The following is a 24,064-nucleotide window of genomic DNA, read 5'->3' as shown; positions in this document are numbered from 1 at the left end:
AAAATTGCAAATGTTACACCCTTGTTCAAAAAAAGGGTTCAAGCTCAGCAACTAAAGTCCAGTCAGTTTAACTTTGGTGATGGGAGAGCTTTTAGAAATGACAATCCGGGACAAAATTAACAGTCACCTAGACAAATGTGGATAAATTAAGGAAAACCAGCATGGGTTTTTAAAGGTAGACGAACATGATTTTTTTGATGAGGTAACGGAGGGGATTGATTAGGGTCATGGAGTTGATGGGATGTACATGAACTCCCTAAAAGTATTTGATGAAGTGCCACATACCAGGCTTGTTAGCAAATTGAAAGGCCATTGAATATAAGGGACAATGGCAGCATGGATAAGAAGTTGGTGAATTGATAGGGATAGTGTGTGGTTGTGAATGGCTGTTTTTTGGACTGGAGGAAGGTATACAATGCAATCCCCAGGGATTGATTCTTGGAAAACAGCTTTTCTTGATGTATAGTAGTGATCTAAACTTGGGTGTCCAGTGCACAATTCCTAAATTGATTACAAGAAAATCCGAAACCTATTAAACAATTGGGAGGGCAGTAACAGGCCTCAGGAGGACACACTCTGGTGAAATGGGCAAATGCATTACAGATGAAATTTAACAAACACGAATGATGCATGTTAGTGCAAAGAATGAGGAGATATTAACTAAATGTGCAATTTTAAATGAGATTGCAGGATCAGAGAACTGGGGATCTATGTACAAAAATCGTTGCAGATGGCAGGACAAGTTGGGAAAACTTTTTGAAAAAAGCACGTGTGATTCTTGGCTTCATTAATAGAAGCATAAAGTACAGAAGCAAGGAAGTTATTCTATAACTTTATAAACACAGTTTAGGTCATGGCCACAGCAGGAGCATTTCAGTTCTAGGCACCACACTTTGGGAAGGAAGTCGAGTCTGAGGAGAATGTGCAGAAGAGATTTTCTCGAATGGTACCACAAATGAGGGACGTCAGTTTTGTGGAGAAGCAGGGGTTGTGTACCTTGGAGCTGGGAAGTGAAGAGGAGATTTAACAAAAATTTTCAAAATTATGAAGAATTTTGACATAATCGAATAAAACCTGTTTCCAAAGAAGATGGGTCAATAACCATAGACCCCAGAATTAAGGGGATATGCAATAGAACCAAAGGCGACATGAATTTTCTTTTTACATTGTGAGTTGTGATCCAGAGAGTAGAGGCTGAAATTATGTTGAAAGTGGATTCAATAGAAGCTTTCAAAAGAACATCGGATGAATACTTGAAGGAAAGGGATTTGCAGCACTGTGGGAAAAGAACAGGTAAGTGTGACTAATAGATAGCTCTACCAGCTGCATGAGATACATTTATGCTGTATCATTCTATGATTCTAACTTTTGGGATCGATCTGTGTTCAACAATGTATAACCTCTGAAACATCCATAATGAATACAATATTAAAATGTAAGTTAAAACCAATGATAAGTATTTGCTTCCCAACAACGAATGCTGCAGTAGACCTCAAAGCCCCGAGTAAATTAAATTTTGTGGTTCTGATAATCTTCTGTGCAAATAAAGGAAACTATTGAGAAGTAGTTTCAAAGTTGGTCTCATTGGATGTCTTGAAGTAATTTTGGGAGGATGGCTTTGGTTTATGTACTAGAATATATTTGGGATTAAATAAAAACTCTTCGTCCTATGTGCTCTCATCTCTTTCCACTGAGCCTCATATTAAGTGATTCTCGAAAAAGGAGAAAAGAATGCCAGTTAGTAATTTCAGCAAGCATAGTGACCATTGTCCGAAGCTGAATGTAACCGTTAGCAACTTTAATGTCTCTTTTGTCCTTGAGTTGAGCTTCTGATCCCTACTTTTTCCATCAGCGAGAGCAGCTAATTCCATTTCTGTAACTTCCCCCTGCTTCAGTTTATCTGCTGAAACCCTCACCCATGCCTTGGTTATCTCTACACTTAATTATTCCAATATTGTTCTGGCTGGCCTCCCGGCTTCCATCTTCTACAAACTTGAGCTTGTGTAAAACTCTATGGTCTGCATCCTAACTCTAAGTCACGTTCAACCATCACAGTTTTTATTGCTAACCTCCACTGGCTTCTGGTTGATTATTGCCTCTCTGTTTTAAAATTATCATGTTTGCTTTCAAATTCCTTTTGGGGGTTCCCTTCTCCCTATCTCTGTAATCTTCAACAAGATCTCTGTATTTATCTAATTCTGACCACATGTGCATCCCTGACATTTATTATTCCACCATTAGTGGTTATGCCTACAGCTGCCTTGGCATTCCCTCCTTAAATATCTCCGTCTCTCTACCTTTAGATGCTCCGACCTTTATGACCAGTCTTTTGATCACCTGTGTCGATATCTCCTTTGTGTGGCTTGTTGGCAAATTGAATTTATAATGCTTCTGTGTTGTATTGGCGAATATAGTAGCGGTGTCATATAAATGCAAGTTGTTAGCCCTTCTCACCTAATGTGGTCAAGCAACAAAGAGTTAAATTGTGAAAAATTAAAGGTTCTATTTAGGCACTATTCTTTAAGCTGTCAAATCAGTTTACCACAACTGAAAATCATTTATCCCCGACTGGTTTAATAAATGATGTGAGAGCAACAAAAGTTTGCCTCAGGGGCACTTGGGGCGGGATTCTGTGATCCTGAGGCTAAGTGTTGGCGCCATCGGAAATGCCATTGCATTTCTCGATGGCATCAACATGGCCTCAGGATCAGAAGGGCCAGCACGGCACTGGAGCGGGATCCGTGCATGCGCAGTGGCACCGGCGCCAACGCGCACAACGCAGTGGTACCATGCGCCAACACGCGCATGCGCAGTGGCTTCCTTCAACACGCTGCCCCGACGCAACATGGTGCGGGACTACAGGGGCCGGCTCAGAAGAAAGGAGGCCGCCAGCCAGAGATGCTGGCCCGCCGATCAGTGGGCCCTGATCGTGGGTCAGGCCACATCGGAGGTCCCCCCTGGGGTCGTGCCCCCCCACACCGAGTTCCTGCTGGCTGAGAGCAGGTGTGGACGGCGTCGGCGGAACTCGCTGTTTTTACAACGGCCGCTCGGCACATCGCGGTCCGAGAATCAGCGGGCCGGCCGCGAAGAGCGGCCCCCGACCGGTGCCGCACCAACCACGCCGGCACCAATGGCGCCAATTCTCCGCTCTGCGGAGAATCGCGTGCCAGAGTCGGGGTGGCGTGGCACGATTCGCACTGGTCACTGGGATTCTCTGGTCCGGGGCGGGCTGAGAGAATCCCACCCCCGATCTTTTGAGAGTAGCCATATAGTAGCGATGAGTATTTACATTACTGTTTACAAACGACACCTAATACAGAAATAAAATACTGCAGTTACTAGAAATATGAAATAAAAACTGAAAATGCCAGAAATACTCAACGGGTAAGGCAGCTTGGATGAAATTATACCATCTGGGATGGACAGTTGATGTGCCAATTTAATTACAAAAGTGATTGTTCAGAGTGGCCATTTAGGACATAACTCTGCAAGTTCTTACATATTGCTTCTATTCATACAATTTCTTATCTGGCTCCAACCTTTGTATTGATATACATTGCATTAAGTATGAATCTATAGACACCATTATTGATTTTCACTTAGATAATTAGCTCCAGATAGGTAGCGTGAGTTTGAAGGAGAACAAAGCTATTTCGTATATACACATGAACATCAGATTCAGTTCCTCTTTTCATATAGGTTTGCCGAGGAAAAGATAGCTTTAATTTTTCCTTCTCTGCTAAATTGTATAACTAGGCCAACATCTGTTGTTGGCTGGGACAATTATCCTGCAATTTGTTTTGTCAAATAAAAACCTAGTGTATTATGTCAAAACAATATTGTTCCTCCACCTTTCATAAATTAAATCTACGTTTATGATTTTGACAGACGTCCAATGCAAACATACTTATTCTTAGTTGCTTTGAAAGATTACAGAAATTACTTTTGGCTATCTGTATCACAGTATTTTTTTATTGTATTAAAATAAAATTTTAATTACTTGTTGCCTACGGTCGAGATGGTATTTGTGCTGTTCTAATAAAGGTTACCAAGTTCAATGATTATTTTTGCTAACATTTCTGTCGTTGTCCTGAGATTCACGGTGCTATTTGCTAACTACATCAAGTAGCTGTGTTAAGTTTAAGTTTCTGAAATTGACCATACCATTGTTCCAGTACCTTAAGGTGGCTCAGTTCCCTTCCATGTAAAGCCAGTTTGTACCTATTGAGATTTGCACATTTCTCAGGAAATGTAATTTTAGACAACCTGGATGCCAAAGAGGTTTTGTTTGGCCTTTTAAGTTGGATTTATTTCCAAGTGAAATTCGTAGCATTTATACATGATCTCTATGACACAAAAATGCTAATTTTTATCTAAAATGCCCAAGTGAATTGGCTTCATTTTCACTGTCACTGTGGCCTTTAAAATTAACTTCATTTTCAGAAAAATGAATGTCCGGAATGACAAATAACTGCAGCCCTTTCAGTTTGAGACACCTTTATAAGGCCACAAAGAAGTCCCCACCGAGCAGTCCAAAGAAACTTACTTTACTTACCATAACTATTATATACATCACATAGATCCCAACTGTGTCTGCCTTGCCGATGCCTAACTGGTCAGCTTCATATATCGTACAACTAGACATTGTTTACAGGTCCCCTGCCCCCTTACCGGAGGAGCTCATATTCTGCAAGGTTCACTGGGAAGTTAATTGTTCTCACCCTGTAAGGTACTTGCGGGTTATAACGTGTCTCCCCTCCACAAAGTCAGAACAACCCCCCCTACGTGTGTGGTAGGAGGGGGCCGGACTCCCTTTGCGTCTGGTTGGACTTTGCATCACACGGATGGGGCGGCGTGAACCTTGAAGGCGAACGTCTGAACCACCAGATCCGCTAAATCATTAGAAGCCCGGTGGTACGTGGCAGTACAAATGTGTGGTAACCGATTTGCCTTCACTCATGAAAGGGGTCCCGTGTCTGTAATGAGCACTTCTGGGAAGCCATGCATGAAAACGACAATCGCGACTTCTCAATGGTTGTCCGGGAGGTGGCCAATATCACCCTGTGGACCCCCAGCCATTTTGAATGGGCGTCCATTAATAGGAGGAACATTGAACCCTGAAATGGACTGGCAAAGTCCGCATGCATATGTGTCCACGGCTCTCCTGGCCATTCCGAAGGGTGAAGGGGCACAACCGGGAGGAGCTTCTGCTGCTCTTGACAGACGGAACATTACTCGGCCATCTTCTCAATGTCCACATTCAGGCACAGCCACCAGCATAACTGCATGCCAACATCTTCACTTTGTACACCCTTGGATGTCATAGAATCACAGAATTTACAGTGCAGGCCATTTGGCCCATCGAGTCTGCACCGGCTCTTGGAAAGAGCACCCTACGCAAGCCCACACCACCCTATCTCCACAACCCATTAACCCACCCAACACTAAGGGCAATTTTGGACACTTAAGGGCAATTTAGCATGGCCAATCCACCTAACCTGCACATCTTTGGACTGTGGGAGGAAACCGGAGCACCCGAAGGAAACCTATGCACACACTGGGAGAACGTGCAGACTCCGCACAGACAGTGACCCAAGTCGGGAATCGAACCTGGGACCCTGTAGCTGTGAAGCAACTGTGCTAACCACTATGCTATTGTGCTGCCCACATATCCTTCAATATGAACTCGACCTTTTTCTGGAACGATAATGTGCGTAGCCCAGAACAGTATACCATCCACTCGACTGGTAGCTGTCGATGCTGACCTCCATATAACATAACGTGTTGAACTTTTGTGAGAATCAAGTCTGTCGAGTCCATTCACGGATTCGAGAGCCGTGACGGGCATTGTGTCCATGACGTTTAGTGTGGCGATCACTATGTACGCCCGGGGGTGGGGGTGGTAAATGTGGGGCTAGTCAGTAAAGGCAAACCGCTCAGTGCATCGGCATTCGCTATCTGGGTCCCTGACCAATACTTGAAAGAATATTCGTAGACGGCCAACAGCAGGGCCCAGTGCTGGATCCTCGTGGAGGCAGTGGGCGGGATCGCCTTGTCCTCCTTAAAAAGACCAAGTAAAGGCTTATGGTCCGTAATAATAGTGAAATGGTGGCCGTAAATGTACTGGTGAAATTCTTTCACTGCGTAGACCACCTCCAGACCCTCCTTATTGATCTGCACATATTCCCATTCCGCTACAGCCAGCATCTGAGAGGCAAAAGCAATCGATCGCTCCTCGCTGTTCTCCATCCAGTGTGACAGGGTGGCCCCGATACTATAAGGCGATACGTCACACGTGATGAGTAAGCGTTTGGCGGGATCGTAGTGGGCCAGTGACCCGGCAGACGATAACTGCGCCTTCAGCTGCAGAAAAGCTGTTTCCTGCGGCTTCCTCCATGTCCATATTTGATTCTTTTTCAAAAAGAGATGGAAGTGGGCCAACGGGGCTGCAAGGTTCAGGATGAACTGGACTGGATTGGATTGGATTTGTTTTATTCTCACGTGAACCAAGGTACAGTGAAAAGTATTGTTCTGTGTACAGTCCAGACAGATCGTTTCATACATGAGAAAAAAATATAGGACATACATTAGTACACAACGTAAATACAGAAGCACAGGCAAAGGGTGAAGCATACGGAGTGCAGACCTACTTAGTAGAGAAGATATGTCAAGAGGTCAGATCAGTCCATAAGAGAGTCATTCAGGAGTCTGGTAACAGTGGGGAAGAAGCTGTTTTTGAATCTGTTAGTGCGTGTTCTCAGACTTTTGTGTCTCCTGCCCGATGGAAGAAGTTGGAAGAGTGACTAAGCCAGGTGGGAGGGGTCTTTGATTATGGTGCCCGCTTTTCCCAAGACAGTGAGAGGTGTAGACCGAGTCAGAAGATGGGAGGCGGGTTCACGTGATGGACTGGGCTGTGTTTACGATCTCTGTAGTTGCTTACAGTTTTGGGCCGAGCAGTTGCCATATCAGGTTGTGATGCAGCCAGATAGGATGCTTTCAATAGTCATCTGTAAAAACTGGTGATAGTCAATGTGGACATGTGGAATTTCCTTAGTTTCCTGAGGAAGTATGGGCGTTGTTGTGCTTTCTTGGTCGTAGCATCGACAGGTGGACCAGGATAGATTATTGGTGGTGTGCACATCTAGGAATTTGAAGCTGTCAACCATCTTCACCTCGGCACCATTGATGCAGACAGGGGTGTCAATGACCAGCTCTTTAGTTTGCTGACATTGAGGGAGAGATTGTTGTTGTTGCATCAATCCACCAGGTTCTTCCCTCCTGTACTCTTGTTTACTATTACTGATTGTGGTCTATGGGTCAGGAAGTCGAGGTTGCAGAGGGAGGAGCCAAGTTCTAGGTTTTGGAGCTTTGACATGAGCTTGGCTGGGATTATGGTGTTGAAGGCAGAGCTGTAGATCTGACTTCGGAAGCTGTGACGGTAGGTATGGCTATGTCCGAGGCTGCTAGGACAGTTGACAACGGTTTGCTGGTTTCCTGCTCAAACCGAGCATAGAATGCAATGGGTTCATCGGGGAGAGGTGTAGTAATAGTTAGCAAGAACTTGCCATAATAGTTATCAAGTCCTAAAAATTAAAGTTCTGAGGTGCCCGTCGGATGGGGGACTGCTGAGTGACATGCCCCTCAGACACGGGGAGAACGTGCAGACTCCGCACAGGCAGTCACCTAAGCCAGGAATCGAACTGGGACCCTGGTTCTGTGAAGCAGCAGTGTTAACCCCTCTGCTACTGTGCTGCCCATAAGGAATAACTGTACACTTATTTAATGAACTATGAATAAAGTATTTAGAGGGGACACAGGTGTGTGATTGTCACTGTGCAAAATCCACTTCTTTCAGCCAATTTCAAGCCCAGTTATAAGGGACCAATAGCTTCTGAGAAAAATGAATAGGCATCAAAGTATTCCTTATAAGCAAATATCTTAATTAACCTTTCTTGGTAGCAGTCGATTTGTTTCCACTTGCTAGCCACTTGTGCTACTGTGCTGCCCATCTTTGGATTGGATTGTCTGGGAAGTAAGGACTTGCTTTTGGATTAAAGCTCTGAACGTGGGGGGAAAATATCTGAAATGGAAAACAAAAAAATGTAACTAATTTCTCACGACTTACATTGTTCATACGAGCAGGTGAGGTAGCAAAGAAATGGCACTCAGCATTATCTAATATCGTATGAGTTAATTACAAAGGTCTAATTCTAAGCTTATTAAGTAGCCCACTGTTCCAGGCAGTTCAATAAGTAATTACTTGCTGCTTGACAATTTAAAAAGCTGAATTCAGCCAAGGTCGGGTCTTGGAAACTGTTTTAATCAGCTTTCAGTTCAACTTAAGGTGTTAAAATGTAATTATCTTAGCAGTTGCATCAAGCACCTCATAATTAATAATTAGAGGCCATTGCTAACTGAGATGTACTGTTTTATTGTGACACTATGTGGGTAACTTACCTCTTTCGGTTTTATTGTAGTCAGTATTTAATGGATAAGTTACATTCACACCAACTTACTTTGTGTCCTCCGTGTTAGTGGCAATTTTACCTTTCCCTATTCTTCCAATTTCGAAATCATCTCAGTCAAGGTCCTCTAATTTGGACAGATTTCCCAGTTATTTCCAAGTATGAAGGAAAGAAGGTTAACTAATTGAGGCATTTAAGATGATGGAATGTTTTGGTAAGATCAAGGGGAACTATTGCCTCCGGTGGAGGAGTACTGAACCAGGCACATTACCCTCAAATTGGAGTTAGGCGGACCATGGGTCAGAAAAAAGAACTTGCATTTATGTAGTGTCTTTCACAACCTCAAGATGCCAAAGCAGTCAATGAAGCACTTTTGAAGTGTAGCAGCACCTTCACACATGAAAAGAGAAATCTGTAACTCGCCCCAAAAAAGGCTGAGAAAATTGCAAATTTTAAACAAAGATTAATAGAGTTTAATTGGGTAAGGGTATTAAGATATACAGAATCAAACCAGGTAAATGGAGTTAAGATAGACATCAGCCATGATCTAATTTAATTTTTGGAACAGGCTCGAGCGCTGAATGACCCACAACTATTTCAAGTCCTTATAATTTCTTGGAACAATTGGAATGCTCAGAAAGCTATTTAGTTCTGTTTTGGAAATAGTACAAAGTACAATCCCACTATAATTTCTCCAAGCCTAATTCATACTCCATGTCATCACCCTGAGGGGATCATGGGCAATTATTTGTGAAGCTGTAACTGAGTCCTGGAGAGAGAGAGTGTCCAACACTGTTTCAGAATTACAATTTTTGTATTTATAACTTGCTCACATTATTTATATTAGAATGACCTGTTTGTGGCATGTTTGTAAAAATGTTAATGTTTAGACAAATAACAGATAAAACCATCACTGAGCATATGCAGGTCTTCAAAGGACTGAGTATAAAATGTTGTCACATTGTAAGTAGAGTATTAATACACATCAGTCAAAGAAGATATCAAACTCAAATCCACAATCTGCATTTTATTTTACCTTTCATCTGCATTCTGCCAGAAGGTGGTCAGAGGAACTTGTATATCTCCTGAGAAAAGAAAAGCCACGGTGAAGAATTAATTGCCCTATAGTGAATTTTAGTGCCCGAAGAGTAGAATTAGCCGAAACCTGGGAGTGTATTACCTTCATTATCACTGCTAGGTTGGTAGGGAACCTAATAAGTCCAGAGAAACAAATATGAAAATTAAAGACATTAGCAAATTAATATATAGAGGGAAAAGCAGAATTATTGACCAGTTGTGGAAGATAATAATAATCGCTTATTGTCACAAGTAGGCTTCAATAAAGTTACTGTCTAAAGCCTCTAGTCGCAACATTCCGGCGCCTGTTCTGGGAGGCTGATACTGGAATTAAACCCGCGCTGCTGGTCTTGTTCTGCATTACAAGCCAGCAGTTTAGCTCATTGTGCTAAACCAGCCCCTATGGTGGTAATTGGGCCTGTATCCTCTCGAGTTCAGATGAATGAAAGTTGATCTCATTGAAATGTACAAGATTCTGAAGGGATTTGAGAGGGTAGACATTGAAAGGTTGTTTTTGTTGACTCGGGAATGGTAAACGCGGGGGCACAGTCTCTGTATAAGGCACAATCATTTAGGATTGAGGGAAGTAGAAATTTCATCAGTCATAGAGTTGTGAAACTTTGGACGTCTCGAGAAGCTTGTGATAAGAACATAAGAACTAGGAATAGGCCATCTGGCCCTTCGAGCCTGCTCCGTCATTCAATAAGGTTATGGCTGATCTTTTGGTGGACTCAGCTCCACTTTCCCGCCCGAACACCATAACCCTTTATTTTTCAAAAAACTATCTATCTTCATCTTTATATTTCCATTGTTGAATAAATTTAAGTCTGGGATTGATGTATTTTTGCATTCTCAGAATCAAGGGATATGGGGAAGGGGTGGAAAATTCAAGTTGACACTCATGATCATGTTGAATGGTAGAGATGCTCTAGGCTGTGGGTTCTACTCTTGCTCCTATTTCTTGTGTTCTTGTCTCCTTGATGGAGTTCAATCGTCTCAGTCTCGGCATGGGCAGCACTGCAGCATAGAGGTTAGCACTGTGGCTTCACAGCGCCAGGGTCCCAGGTTCGAGTCCCTGCTGGGTCACTGTCTGTGTAGAGTCTGCATATTCTCCCCGTGTCTGTGTGGGTTTTCTCCGGGTGCTCCTGTTACCTCCCACAGTCCAAACATGTGCAGGTTAGGTAGATTGACCATGCTAAATTGCCGTTAGTGTCCAAAAAGGTTAGGAGGGGTTTTGGGTTACGGGGATAGGGTGGGAGTGAGGCTTAAGTGGGTCGGTACAGACTTGATGGGCCAAATGGCCTTCCTCTGCACTGCATGTTCTATGTTCTATGTTGCTGAAGGAGGACAGACCAGTCCTAGGTTTTGACATGTTCAGCTGCTTCGTTAATGACATTCCTTCCATTTGAAATTCAAATCTTTGGTGATGACTACATAGTGTTTAGCTCCATTTGCAGCTCCTTAGATAATGACGCCGTTCCTGCTTGCATGCAGCAAGACCTTGACAACATTTCGTCTTGGACTGATAAGTGGCAAGTAACATTCGTACCACACAAGTGTCAGGCAATGGCCATCTCCAACAAGAGAGAATTTAACCATTGCCCTGTGGCATTCAAAGCACTATCATTGCGGAATCTCCACCATCAAAATATTGGAGATCACCATTGACCAGAAAAGTAACTGGACCAACTCTATAAATACTTTGGCTACAAGAGCAGGTCAAAGTTAGAAATTCTGTAGTGAATATCTTTCACCTGACAAAAGCCTGTCCATACTGTACAATACAAAAGTCAGGACTGTGAGGGAATGCTCTCCACTTGCTGGATAAGTGCAGCTCCACAATGCACAAGAGACTCAACACATTCCGGAAGCTCAACACCGTCCAAGAAAAAGCACTCCACTTGAGGCCACTCCATCTACCATCTTAAACATTCACTCCCTCCACCGTTGGCGGGCCGTGGCTACAGTGTGTACCATCTGCATGTAAACTTGGCCGACTCCAACAGAGCCACCACTATCTCAGTGGGGATTGGGGTCAAATAAGGCTGCTTCATCATGGAAACGCTTATTTCCATTTTCCTCGCTGCAATACTGCACCTCAACACCTGTGCACAATCACCAGGCATGAAGATAATTGATAGAACAGACAGAAACTATTCAATCTACACCATCCTCAATCCTAAACCAAAGTCACTCCAACTTTAGTCATTGAGCCTCAGTATGCAGATGACGCTTGTGCATGCATTCACTCAGAAACTGAGCTCCGGATCATTCTCAATTCTTCCCTGAAGCATATTCCTAAACTTGGGGAAAATTTCGGTCCTCTTCCAAACAATTTCCACAGCAAAAAACCTCCCCCACCCCTCAATGTCAATGAAGATCAAAGATGAGAACATGGAAAATGTGGAAAACTTTTCATACTTTGGGAATTTCATCTCAACGAAGGCAGACATAGGTGACAATATTATTGCCTCTAATGTGCCAGCTCAACCTTTTGCTGACTGAGGAAAAGAGTATCTGAGGATCAGGATCTCAAACCTGAGACAAAGGTCATGTTTCACCAGTGAGCAGTGACCCCGCACTTATATGCTTTGGAGATTTGGACAACCTACAACAGGCATCACAATCCACTGGAATAGTGGCCTTTGCAAGATCCTCCGTTCTGGTGGCAAGAAAGGTGGACTAATGGCAGCGGACTCTCCCAAATCAAAATCCCCAGTATTGGGGTGTTAGTCACTCAAACATAGCACCACTGGGCAGGACATGCGGTTATTACTCCTTACACCAGACTTCAAAACAATTGCTCTACTCAGAACTCCGTTCTGGCAGGAAACTTCCAGGGGGATGGGAAATGTTTCAGGGACGTCCTCAAAGTATCTCTGAAGAGTTCAAACATCTCCGTTGACACATGGGAGTGGCTTGTAGGAATCTAAATGGAGAAGGTTCATTTGGGAAGGCTCCAAACACCATCGAGAATCTATGGGCGTGATTTACGGCCGGGCCCACCCGACGACCAGAAATTCTCACCCGAGGTCAATAGACCCTTACATGGCCCGTGATGATCTTGCGGCAGGTGCGGCTGAAGAATCTAGCCCTTTGTTAGAAACATGCTATGGCGAAATTATAGCTTCAGAGAGAGTGCACAAATCTCTAAACAATTCATCTACCGGCCCTTCGAGCACCACCTGCTCACCTGTGGCAGAGGCGGTAGATTGTGTATTGGACTATCGGCCATCGAACTGGAGTTGAAGCAAGTCATCTTTGATCCAGAGCGACTGCCAAAGAAGAAGAAATGCATCATCTACAAGATGCACTGCAACAACTTGCCAAGGTTGCTTCAAAAGAACTTTCCAAAACCTTGACTTCTACCACCTAGAAGGGCATGGGGACATCACCTGTAAGTAAGTTCATCTTCAAGTCACACACTATCCTGACTTGTCAACATCCCCTCACTGTATATGTCTGTGTCATATGCCAGAGGTTGTGGCTAGTTTCAAAGTAATGGCAGTGAACGCGGACAGTTGCATCATTATTATAATCACACAATACAGCTGACATGGTTAACATTGGTTTTAGGATAGGTTTTTCAAACAATTTTGAACGATCTTTCATGTATTGTTTGGAAAGGCATAACTGAAGAAAAGGAAATTTACATTGGTGTAGGAAGCATTTATCTGACTTGGAGCTATTTTTCAAAAGTGAATATTGTCATGCTGAATGGGAAATATACTTGATATATACCGGACTCATTGTCTTTCATTTGGGCACTAACCCTCTGTCCTACCTCACTTTTTGTTGAACAGAATCCGTTGATTTTGTTTTGTTTGCAATAGAATGGCCACACAGAATTTTCCCACTGTTTTTCCCTTTTTAAAGCTGCTTGTTAAAGATAATATCATTATATTTGCTAAAATAATTCTCTCATTTTTTTTCTGGTGTCAATTTCTCTGTTTGTTTTTCCACGCTCTTATTGCTTTCATAACTGATATAGAGACCATTAACTATTTCACTCTGTTTTCCTTTACAATCATCTTTTAACTTGACCTTATCCTTGATTTATTTCAAAGTAAACTTCATGCCATTATGGCCTCTCTATCCCACTTTACCCTCAATTTTGCCAGATTCCTCTAATCTTCACAAAAGCATAAATAATATGATCCTCTTTGTGTTGCAAAACCTCGTAGCTGGTAAACTCTGAAAGTGAGTTGAGAGGACAGCGCAGATCACTGCATTGAGAGCTTCTATTAAAAGAAGTAACATTTTGTGGATGAAAGTCAGTCTGTTAGTCTAAATCTTGGTAGAGGTCTGATATTGGGCAGCAAACATTGCAATGGTCAGGAAATGAGCGGTGGAGGAGTGGTCGGTGTGGGGGAAGATGGAGGCGGCCTCATGTAAAGGGACCGATTCGAGGACACTATTGCTGGTGCCCCTTCCGTTCTTGCCAGCCAGGTACTCCACGAGCCCGGTGATAGTATTAGCGTTGAGGGTGTGGAACTAATGCCGGCATCATTTTATAATGGAAGACATGTCCCTGTGGGCGTTGATTTGCCCCAGTGGATTGGACGCGAGAGTCCGGGGGTGGTGGCAGGTGTGGATAGAATATTTTAGGGATACATTTGTTGGAGGGAAGTTTGCAGGCCTGCAGGAGCTGGAGGGGACAATTCAGTTGCTGAAGGGGAATGGGTTCAGGTATTTGCAAGGAGTGGCCTTTATTAGGAAGGAGGTGCAATCATTACGACACTGCCACTCCCAATGCTGCAGGACGAACATTTGTCCAAGAGGGAAATAAAAGAAGGGCAGGGTCACGGATATATATGGAGAGCTGTTGAAGACAGTGAGTGCCCCGATGGTGGAAGTTAGGTGCAAGTGGGAGGAGGAGCTGGGGGGGGTGGGGTGGCGGCGCTGGGGACTGGAGTATGGAGTGAGGCTTTGCGGAGGGTTAATATGTCCTTGTTTTGTTCAAGACTATGTCTCATCCAGTTTAAAATGGTACATAGGGCCCACAAGACGGTGTCCAGGATGAGTCGGTTCTTTTCAGGGATGGAGGATAGGTGAAAGGTGTGTGCGGGGTTGCTGGTAAACGATGGCCATTTGGTTTGGTTTGGGCGTGTCCAAGGCTTGGAAGGGGCGGGATGGGTTTTGGACAGGATTTGCAGATTTGGTGTCAAAGAATTTGGGAGTAACGGTAGCTCTGAGTCCGGAGGTGGCAATATTTGGAGTGTTGGAGGATCCAGGAGTGCAGGTGGGGAGAGAGGCCGCTGTATTGGCCTTTGCGTCCCTGATGGCCCGAAGACGGATTTAGTTGTGCTGGTAGGACTGGGAGCTCCCAAGCATAGGGGCGTGGGTGAGTGATTTGGCACGCGTTCCTGCACTTAGACACAATCAAATTCACCATTAGGAGTGTAGAGGAGGGGTTTGCCTCGAGATGGCTGTTCGTCAACTAATTTGAGCAGACTTGAGTCATCAGCGATGGGGGTGGGGGGGGGGGGGGGGGGGGGAAGGTTTTAATTTTCTGTTCAGGTTGGGTTAAAAGTAAAAAAAGGGGTGACATGCGCCAGCGGTGGTGGAGGAGAGATGGTTGCGGAGGGTGGGAGGGGGTGCGTGAGGAGGTTGAGGTATTTGCTGTTGCAGCGGTTTTTGTTTGTGTTTTTTTTATTTGTTATGTATATATTTGAAAATGCCTCCCAAAAAATGTTTTTGAAACAAAATAAACACAGGGGGCGAAATTCTCCAGTATCGGCGCGATGTCCGCCGACCGGCGCCAAAAACGGCGCTAATCAGTCCGGCTTGCGCCGCCCAAAGGTGCGGAATCCTCCGCATCTTGGGGGGCCGAGCCCTAACCCTGAGGGGCTAGGCCCACGCCGGACTGATTTCCGCCCAGGGTACCCGTAATAAGTTCCCACGCATGGCACCACCTGCGATTCTACTTGTAGGAGAGGGTTCAGGGCATCCTAGTACTCTGCCACAAGACTTCCCACGCTAAAGATTGGTTGCAGTCTGCACCTAACCTTTTTATTGCCTTGTGTTCACTTAGCCGATGATGGTTTTTGCATGTATTCAGTTTTTGGATTTATGGATAAAGGAAACTCGGTCCATATTCCGTTTTAAACTGGTTAATGGCGCTTCACGGTCTCTTCGAACCCATTCAACAGTGGAGTTGTGCTGCCTAATGGCTTTTTGGAACACAAGTCTGTGGCACAGAAGTGTGCACAGTTTCATACATTTAATACCAAATAGGCAATAACTGCTAGAGAATGATTCATGTGGGAGATCTAAATATCTTTTGGGATATTCTTCTTCGGTTGGTATTAAAGCCACTGTTGAAAAGGACTAAAGGAAATTTAGATCTACATCATTGCCTTGGAAGCGGTTGGAATTAAAATTGGGTCTCAATAGTAATAATGTTCTAATCATTTGGTATCATTGAACTTGATGAGCACAGCATTTTCTTTTTGCTGTAACTTTGAGAAAGTTATCTATTGGGAAGGGACTATTGGTTTAGCTTACACCATGTTGCTATAAGGTTGGATATAGTTTTCAAATGGTTAATTCCAAGAGACACTGACTATCTATGATAATTACAGCCATTGTTTGGAATATGAAATAACCTGACTATCAAACTTTGTATGTTTTCAAATGAAATGAAAATCGCTTATTGTCACAAGTAGGCTTCAAATGATGTTACTGTGAAAAGCGCTAGTCACCACATTCCGGCGCCTGTTCAGGGATGCTGGTACGGGAATTGAACCGTGCTGCTGGCCTGCCTTGGTCTGCTTTAAAAGCCAGCGATTTAGCCCTGTGCTAAACCAGCCCCTGATGTCTAAATGACTATCAATCTTGAAATGATGGGGAGGTATGCACAACATTGCAGACCTCTTACTGTAATGCTAGAACGATCTTCATTCTTTGTGCCTAGCAGGGACTTTGGCTAAACAGTCATTAATTTACTGCACTCCCACTGCAAGGGAGGGAATTTCTATTTCTCGGTAAGGATTGGTGGGTCAATAAGCCAGTTTTCAGCACAAAATATGGAAGGGAGAAAGTGACAGATGGAAGGGAGAAAGTGTTAATGGTCAATTCAGAAATTGCTGACTTGTAATTTTTAGAACCAAAGAGCTGAATTGCTCACCTTTTCAGAATATGAAACGCGATGGGAAAGAGGTAAGTCTGGGTGTGAAAATGCCTTCTGTTCAGTAATGTATTTCAAGTTGAATAAATTAGTTTAATCTTCACCTCATGATTCTTGATTTCATCGGAGTCCTCGTCTGCTTTCTGAAAAAGAGTAGGAAAACCGTAGGATCCACTAAAGCAGCACGCATTGACCAGGCAGGTAGAAAACAAAGATGATTTATTTACAATATTATACTCTCCACTCCCCGAAGGGTTTCCCTTCCTGACCTGCTCTCAGGTCGGGGTTTATCTACTCGAGGTCTGTTTTCCCCCAATTAAGGGGGAATCCGAGCCCCCTCATTACCGGGGGGGGAGCTCAAATTCAGAGGTCACCTGGAATTTTATTGTCCTGATACCGTGTCCTCCTTCATGGTTATAACAAAAACAAATATTGAAGTATGTGATATTAGCTTTCAGTTCACATAATGAACAAAATTTATATTACCCTGGGATCAGAACAATATAATTTAATTATAAATTTGGCTCCAAAGGCACTCCATTTCTGAAGGTATATGGGTATGTTTTTAGGAGTAAGCAGGTGAGCAAAATAAAAAAATATCTACAGCAGATACAAACTTATCATGCTTTCAAAGACATAGTTTTTTTAAAAAAAAATATTTTATTGAAAATTTTTGGTCAACCATCACAGTACATTGTGTATCCTTTACACAGTAATATAACAATATAAATAACAATGACCTGTTTTATAAACAAAGAATAAATAATATATAACGAAAACTAAAACTAAATGGCAACTGCCTTGTCTCAGATAAACACTCTCCAAAAATATGATTTAACAGTCCAATATACAATTATTTATAGCAACGACCTATACATATTATACATATATATTAACAACCCTGAGAGTCCTTCTGGTTCCTCCCCCCTTCCCCCCCCCCCTCCTCCCCCCCCCCCCCCCCCCCCCCCCCCCTGGGCTGCTGCTGCCTTCTTCTTTCCCATTCCCTCTATCTTTCTGTGAGGTATTCGACGAACGGTTGCCACCGCCTGGTGAACCCTTGAGCCGATCCCCTTAGGACGAACTTAATCCGTTCCAGCTTTATAAACCCTGCCATGTCATTTATCCAGGTCTCCACACCCGGGGGCTTGGCTTCCTTCCACATCAACAGTATCCTGCGCCGGGCTACTAGGGACGCAAAGGCCAAAACATCGGCCTCTCTCGCCTCCTGCACTCCCGGCTCTTGTGCAACCCCAAATATAGCCAACCCCCAGCTTGGTTCGACCTGGACCCCCACTACTTTCGAAAGCACCTTTGTCACCCCCACCCAGAACCCCTGTAGTGCCGGACATGACCAGAACATGTGGGTGTGATTCGCTGGGCTTCTCGAGCATCTCGCACACCTATCCTCTACCCCAAAAAATTTACTGAGCCGTGCTCCAGTCATATGCGCCCTGTGTAACACCTTAAATTGAATCAGGCTTAGCCTGGCACACGAGGACGATGAGTTTACCCTACTTAGGGCATCCGCCCACAGCCCCTCCTCAATCTCCTCCCCCAGCTCTTCTTCCCATTTCCCTTTCAGCTCATCTACCATAATCTCCCCCTCGTCCCTCATTTCCCTATATATATCTGACACCTTACCGTCCCCCACCCATGTCTTTGAGATCACTCTGTCCTGCACCTCATGCGTCGGGAGCTGCGGGAATTCCCTCACCTGTTGCCTTGCAAAAGCCCTCAGTTGCATATATCGGAATGCATTCCCTTGGGGCAACCCATATTTCTCGGTCAGCGCTCCCAGACTTGCGAACTTCCCATCCACAAACAGATCTTTCAGTTGCGTTACTCCTGCTCTTTGCCATATTCCAAATCTCCCAACCATTCTCCCCGGGGCAAACCTATGGTTATTTCTTATCGGGGACCCCACCAAGGCTCCCGTCTTTCCCCTATGCTGTCTCCACTGTCCCCAAATTTTCAAAGTCGCCACCACCACCGGGCTTGTGGTGTATTTCTTCGGTGAGAACGGCAATGGGGCCGTCACCATAGCTTGTAGGCTAGTCCCCCTACAGGACGCCCTCTCCAATCTCTTCCACGCTGCTCCCTCCTCTTCTCCCATCCACTTACTCACCATTGAGATATTGGCGGCCCAGTAGTACTCACTTAGGCTCGGTAGTGCCAGCCCCCCCCCCCCCCCCCCCTATCCCTATTACGCTGTAAGAATCCCTTCCTCACTCTCGGGGTCTTCCCGGCCCACACAAAACTCATGATACTCTTTTCGATCCTTTTGAAAAAAGTCTTCGTGATCACCACCGGGAGGCACTGAAACACAAAGAGGAATCTCGGGAGGACTACCATTTTAACCGCCTGCACCCTCCCTGCCAGTGACAGGGATACCATGTCCCATCTCTTGAAGTCCTCCTCCATTTGTTCCACCAATCGCGTTAAATTTAACCTATGCAATGTACCCCAATTCTTGGCTATCTGGATCCCCAAGTAACGAAAGTCCCTTGTTACCTTCCTCAGCGGAAAGTCCTCTATTTCTCTGCCCTGCTCCCCTGGATGCACCACAAACAACTCAGTTTTCCCCATGTTCAGTTTGTATCCTGAGAATTCTCCAAACTCCCGAAGTGTCCGCATTATCTCTGGCATCCCCTCCGCCGGGTCCGCTACATATAACAACAAATCATCCGCATACAGAGATACCCGGTGTTCTTCTCCTCCTCTAAGTACTCCCCTCCACTTCTTGGAACCCCTCAATGCTATTGCCAGGGGCTCAATCGCCAGTGCAAACAATAATGGGGACAGAGGGCATCCCTGCCTTGTCCCTCTATGGAGCTGAAAGTATTCAGATCCCCGTCCATTCGTGACCACACTCGCCACTGGGGCCCTATACAACAGCTGCACCCATCCAACATACTCCTCTCCAAAACCAAATCTCATCAGCACCTCCCACAGATAATCCCACTCCACTCTATCAAATGCTTTCTCGGCATCCATCGCCACCACTATCTCCGCTTCCCCCTCTGGTGGGGGCATCATCATTACCCCTAGCAGCCTCCGTATATTCGTATTCAGCTGTCTCCCCTTCACAAACCCAGTTTGGTCCTCATGGACCACCCTCGGGACACAATCCTCTATCCTCATTTCCATTACCTTGGCCAGAATCTTAGCGTCTACATTTAGGAGGGAAATAGGTCTATAGGACCTGCATTGCAGCGGGTCCTTTTCCTTCTTTAGGAGAAGCGATATCGTTGCCTCAGACATAGTCGGGGGCAGCTGTCCCCTTTCCTTTGCCTCATTAAAGGTCCTCATCAGTAGCGGGGCGAGCAAGTCCACATATTTCCTGTAAAATTCAACTGGGAATCCATCCGGTCCCGGAGCCTTCCCCGCCTGCATGCTCCTAATTCCTTTCACTATTTCCTCTATTTCAATCTGTGCTCCCAGTCCCACCCTTTCCTGCTCCTCCACCTTGGGAAATTCCAGCCGGTCCAGAAAGCCCATCATTCTCTCCCTCCCATCCGGGGGTTGAGCTTCGTATAATTTTTTATAAAATGCCTTGAACACTCCATTCACTCTCTCCGCTCCCCGCTCCATCTCTCCTTCCTCATCCCTCACTCCCCCTATTTCCCTCGCTGCTCCCCTTTTCCTCAATTGGTGGGCCAGCAACCTGCTCGCCTTCTCCCCATATTCGTACTGTACACCCTGTGCCTTCCTCCACTGTGCCTCTGCAGTACCCGTTGTCAGCAAGTAAAATTCTACGTGTAGCCTTTGCCTTTCCCTGTACAGTCCCTCCTCCGGTGCCTCCGCATATTGCCTGTCCACCCTCAGAAGTTCTTGCAGCAACCGCTCCCGTTCCCTACTCTCCTGCTTTCCTTTATGTGCCCTTATTGATATCAGCTCCCCTTTAACCACTGCCTTCAGCGCCTCCCAGACCACTCCCACCTGGACCTCCCCATTATCATTGAGTTCCAAGTACTTTTCAATGCACCCCCTCACCCTTAGACACACCCCCTCATCTGCCATTAGTCCCATGTCCATTCTCCAGGGTGGGCGCCCTTCTGTTTCCTCACCTATCTCCAAGTCCACCCAATGTGGAGCGTGATCCGAAATGGCTATAGCCGTATACTCCGTTCCCCTCACCTTCGGGATCAACGCCCTTCCCAAAACAAAAAAGTCTATTCGCGAATAGACTTTGTGGACATAGGAGAAAAACGAAAACTCCTTACTCCTAGGTCTGCTAAATCTCCACGGGTCTACTCCTCCCATCTGCTCCATAAAATCTTTAAGCACCTTGGCTGCTGCCGGCCTCCTTCCAGTCCTGGACCTCGACCTGTCCAGCCCTGGTTCCAACACCATATTGAAATCTCCCCCCATTACCAACTTTCCCACCTCTAGGTCCGGGATGCGTCCTAGCATACGCCTCATAAAATTGGCATCATCCCAGTTCGGGGCATATACGTTTACCAAAACCACCGTCTCCCCCTGTAGTTTCCCACTCACCATCACGTATCTGCCCCCGCTATCCGCCACTATAGTCTTTGCCTCAAACATTACCCGCTTCCCCACTAATATAGCCACCCCCCTGTTTTTCGCATCTAGCCCCGAATGGAACACCTGCCCCACCCAACATTTGCGTAGTCTCACCTGGTCTATCAGTTTCAAGTGCGTTTCCTGTAACATAACCACGTCTGCCTTAAGTTTCTTAAGGTGTGCGAGTACCCGTGCCCTCTTTATCGGCCCGTTCAGCCCTCTCACGTTCCACGTGATCAGCCGGGTTGGGGGGCTTTTTACCCCCCCTCTGTCGATTAGCCATCCCCTTTTTCCAGCTCCTCACCCAGTTCCCACGCAGCTGTGTCCCCCCCAGGCGGCGCCCCCCCGCCCATCCCACCCCATGCCAGCTCCCCCCTCTCCCCAGCAGCAGCAGCCCAATAATTCCCCCCTCCCACCCCCCCCCCCCCGCTAGACCCCCCACTAGCGTAGTTACACCCCCCGTGTTGCTCCCAGAAGTCAGCAAACTCTGGCCGACCTCGGCTTCCCCCCGTGACCTCGGCTCGCACCGTGCGAGGCCCCCTCCTTCCTGCTTCCCTATTCCCGCCATGATTATCATAGCGCGGGAACCGAGCCCGCGCTTCCCCCTTGGCCCCGCCCCCAATGGCCAACGCCCCATCTCCTCCACCTCCTTTCCTCCCCCCACCACCCCGTGTGGAAGAGAGAAAAGTTACCACATCGCAGGATTAATAACATATAACTCCTCTTTCCCCCCTTTTTACCCCCCTCTTCGCCCCCCATACTCACCCCACCACTTTGTTTCAAACGTTCTTTTTTTAATAACCCGCTCATTCCAATTTTTCTTCCACGATAAAAGTCCACGCCTCATCCGCCGTCTCAAAGTAGTGGTGCCTCCCTTGATTCAAAGACGTAGTTAAAGAAACTTGTATTTAATTGTTTACATTTTGTATGTGTTTGTCGCATTTGTTAAAAGCCTGGTGGTCATCAAATATTACCCTGGCATTGAAAAAAAAAAAGTGATTTGCATCAGGGAATTATACACATCAATACAGAAACAAAATCTTAGGCGGGATTCTCTGATCCTGAGGCTGTGTTGACGCCGTTGTAAACACGACGGCGTCAACATGGCCTCAGGATCAACAATTCTGGCCCCTACAGGGGGCCAGCACGGCACTGGAGCGCCCCACGACGCTCCAGCTGCCGATCCCGGCATCAACTGGGTGCCGCAGGGTCCACGCATGCGCAGTGGCACCGGCGCCAACACGCGCATGCGCAGTGGCTCCCTTCTCTGCGCTGGCCCCGATGCAACATGGCAAAGGGCTACAGGGGCCGGTGCTGAAGAAAGGAGGCCCCCAGCCCGAGAAACCGGCCCGCCGGTTGGTTGGGCCCCTGTCGCGGTCCAGGCCACAGCGGAGGCCCCCCCGGGGTTGGAACCCCCTCTCCCCCACATGCCGCCCCCAGACTCTTCCACGCCGAGGTCCCACTGGATAAGACCACACATGGACGGCGCCGGCGAGACACGGGTTTGTTGTTACGGCCCATCCCGGGCCGGGAATCGGCGGGGGGGGCCGCGTAGAGCAGCCCCCGACCGGCGGCGCGCGGACCATGCCGGCACAATGGCATAGCGGGGAATCGTGTCCCGACGCCGGGGTGGCGTGGCACGATACACGCCGATTCTCCGGCCTGGCCCGGGCTGAGAGAATCCGCCTCTTGTGTTTGAAGGAAATCTGAAATAAGATCAGAAAATGCTGTCAATACTCAGCAGGTCTAGTAGCATCTATGGAGAAGGAGACAGAGTTAACCTTTTATTAACTGAAATCTTTCAGGAAATCAGTGATTTGGAGATCTGTGGAAACCTATTGTGAGCTCCATTTTCAGTCCCTCTATAAATGACATGCTGCAAAGTGCAAATAATTGTGTGCAATGAGGCGGCCAGCATGGGAAAAATTGATAGCAGTCAAAGGCGATCATAGACAAATTCATTGGATCATCAACGGGGTAAAAGATGTGGTTTAATAAAGATATAAATGTACAATATTGGTTAAGTTAGCAATTCATCGGAGAGAGCAAATCCAATTACAGTGGATGCAATCAATGTACTGGCTGCCCCTATGGGGAGATTTGTGGACACTTCTTGCCTGTAGAAACTGAATATTTTGAAGGTTTAACACAACTACATAATTGAAATTAGATCAATGAAATTAAGTGGGATTATTGAGCAAACATCAAGTGATGTCCATTTGTGGATTTTTGTGGTGAACTGCACAGAGTGAACAATAGACATCGCTGTTGGTATCACGGAATAATGACTGAACGCTGACAGTTTTGCATCAATACACAAAATTGCAGATTGAACAAAAGTAAAACCTGTACCAAAAAAAAGGTGTCCACTGTCAAAAAAATGGGAAATTCACTGAGAATATTTGTGAAGCGACAAAATTGCACCTTTGATGCACATGCTTTTCAGAATAGACCTGATATTGATCAGAAGTACTTTTTAAAATAAGCAAAATACCGCAAATGATGGAATCTGAAACAGGAACAGAGGATGCTGGAAAACTCAGCAGGTCTGGCAGCATCTGTAAGGAGAGAAAACTGAGTTAACGTTTCGAATCATTTTGGCCCTTCGTCAGAACTAAAGAGAGGGAGAATGTGTTGGATATTAAAATATAGCTATGCGGGATTGTACAACATGTAGCAATTTTAAGGACAAAATACATGACCTGGTTGGGGGGTTGGGGTAGGGAGGAGGAGGACCCAGTGCTTTGCAGTGAGACAATATATGTGTGGGATAGTTTTTTAAAAGGGTTTAAAATGGAGGAGTAAAGTCACAGTGTAAAGCTGCTGAACTCCATGTTGAGTCCTAAGGGCTGCAATGTGTCGAACC

At 45.7% G+C, this 24,064-nt stretch overlaps 1 protein-coding gene across 4 annotated transcripts in view; it reads left to right on the top strand.

Annotated features, from left to right (window-relative positions):
• sh3yl1 (SH3 and SYLF domain containing 1) overlaps window positions 1–24,064 on the top strand; it is a 239,990-nt gene that overhangs the window by 14,764 nt on the left and 201,162 nt on the right. For 3 of the 4 annotated variants that reach the window (XM_072498653.1, XM_072498656.1, XM_072498655.1), the window contains exon 2: window positions 12,745–12,943. The exons of the other annotated variant lie outside the window; for it this stretch is intronic. In XM_072498653.1, the coding sequence (XP_072354754.1) occupies window positions 12,925–12,943 (19 nt within the window). In that variant the 5' untranslated portion in view covers window positions 12,745–12,924. The remainder of the gene's footprint in view (window positions 1–12,744; window positions 12,944–24,064) is intronic. 4 annotated transcript variants of the gene reach the window in all.

The sequence above is a fragment of the Scyliorhinus torazame genome, chromosome 4 (assembly GCF_047496885.1).
Source record: "Scyliorhinus torazame isolate Kashiwa2021f chromosome 4, sScyTor2.1, whole genome shotgun sequence".
NCBI classification, from domain to species: Eukaryota; Metazoa; Chordata; class Chondrichthyes; order Carcharhiniformes; family Scyliorhinidae; genus Scyliorhinus; species Scyliorhinus torazame.
The sequence above is the reverse complement of the archived record's forward strand: the minus strand, read 5'-3'. Positions and strand labels throughout refer to the sequence as shown.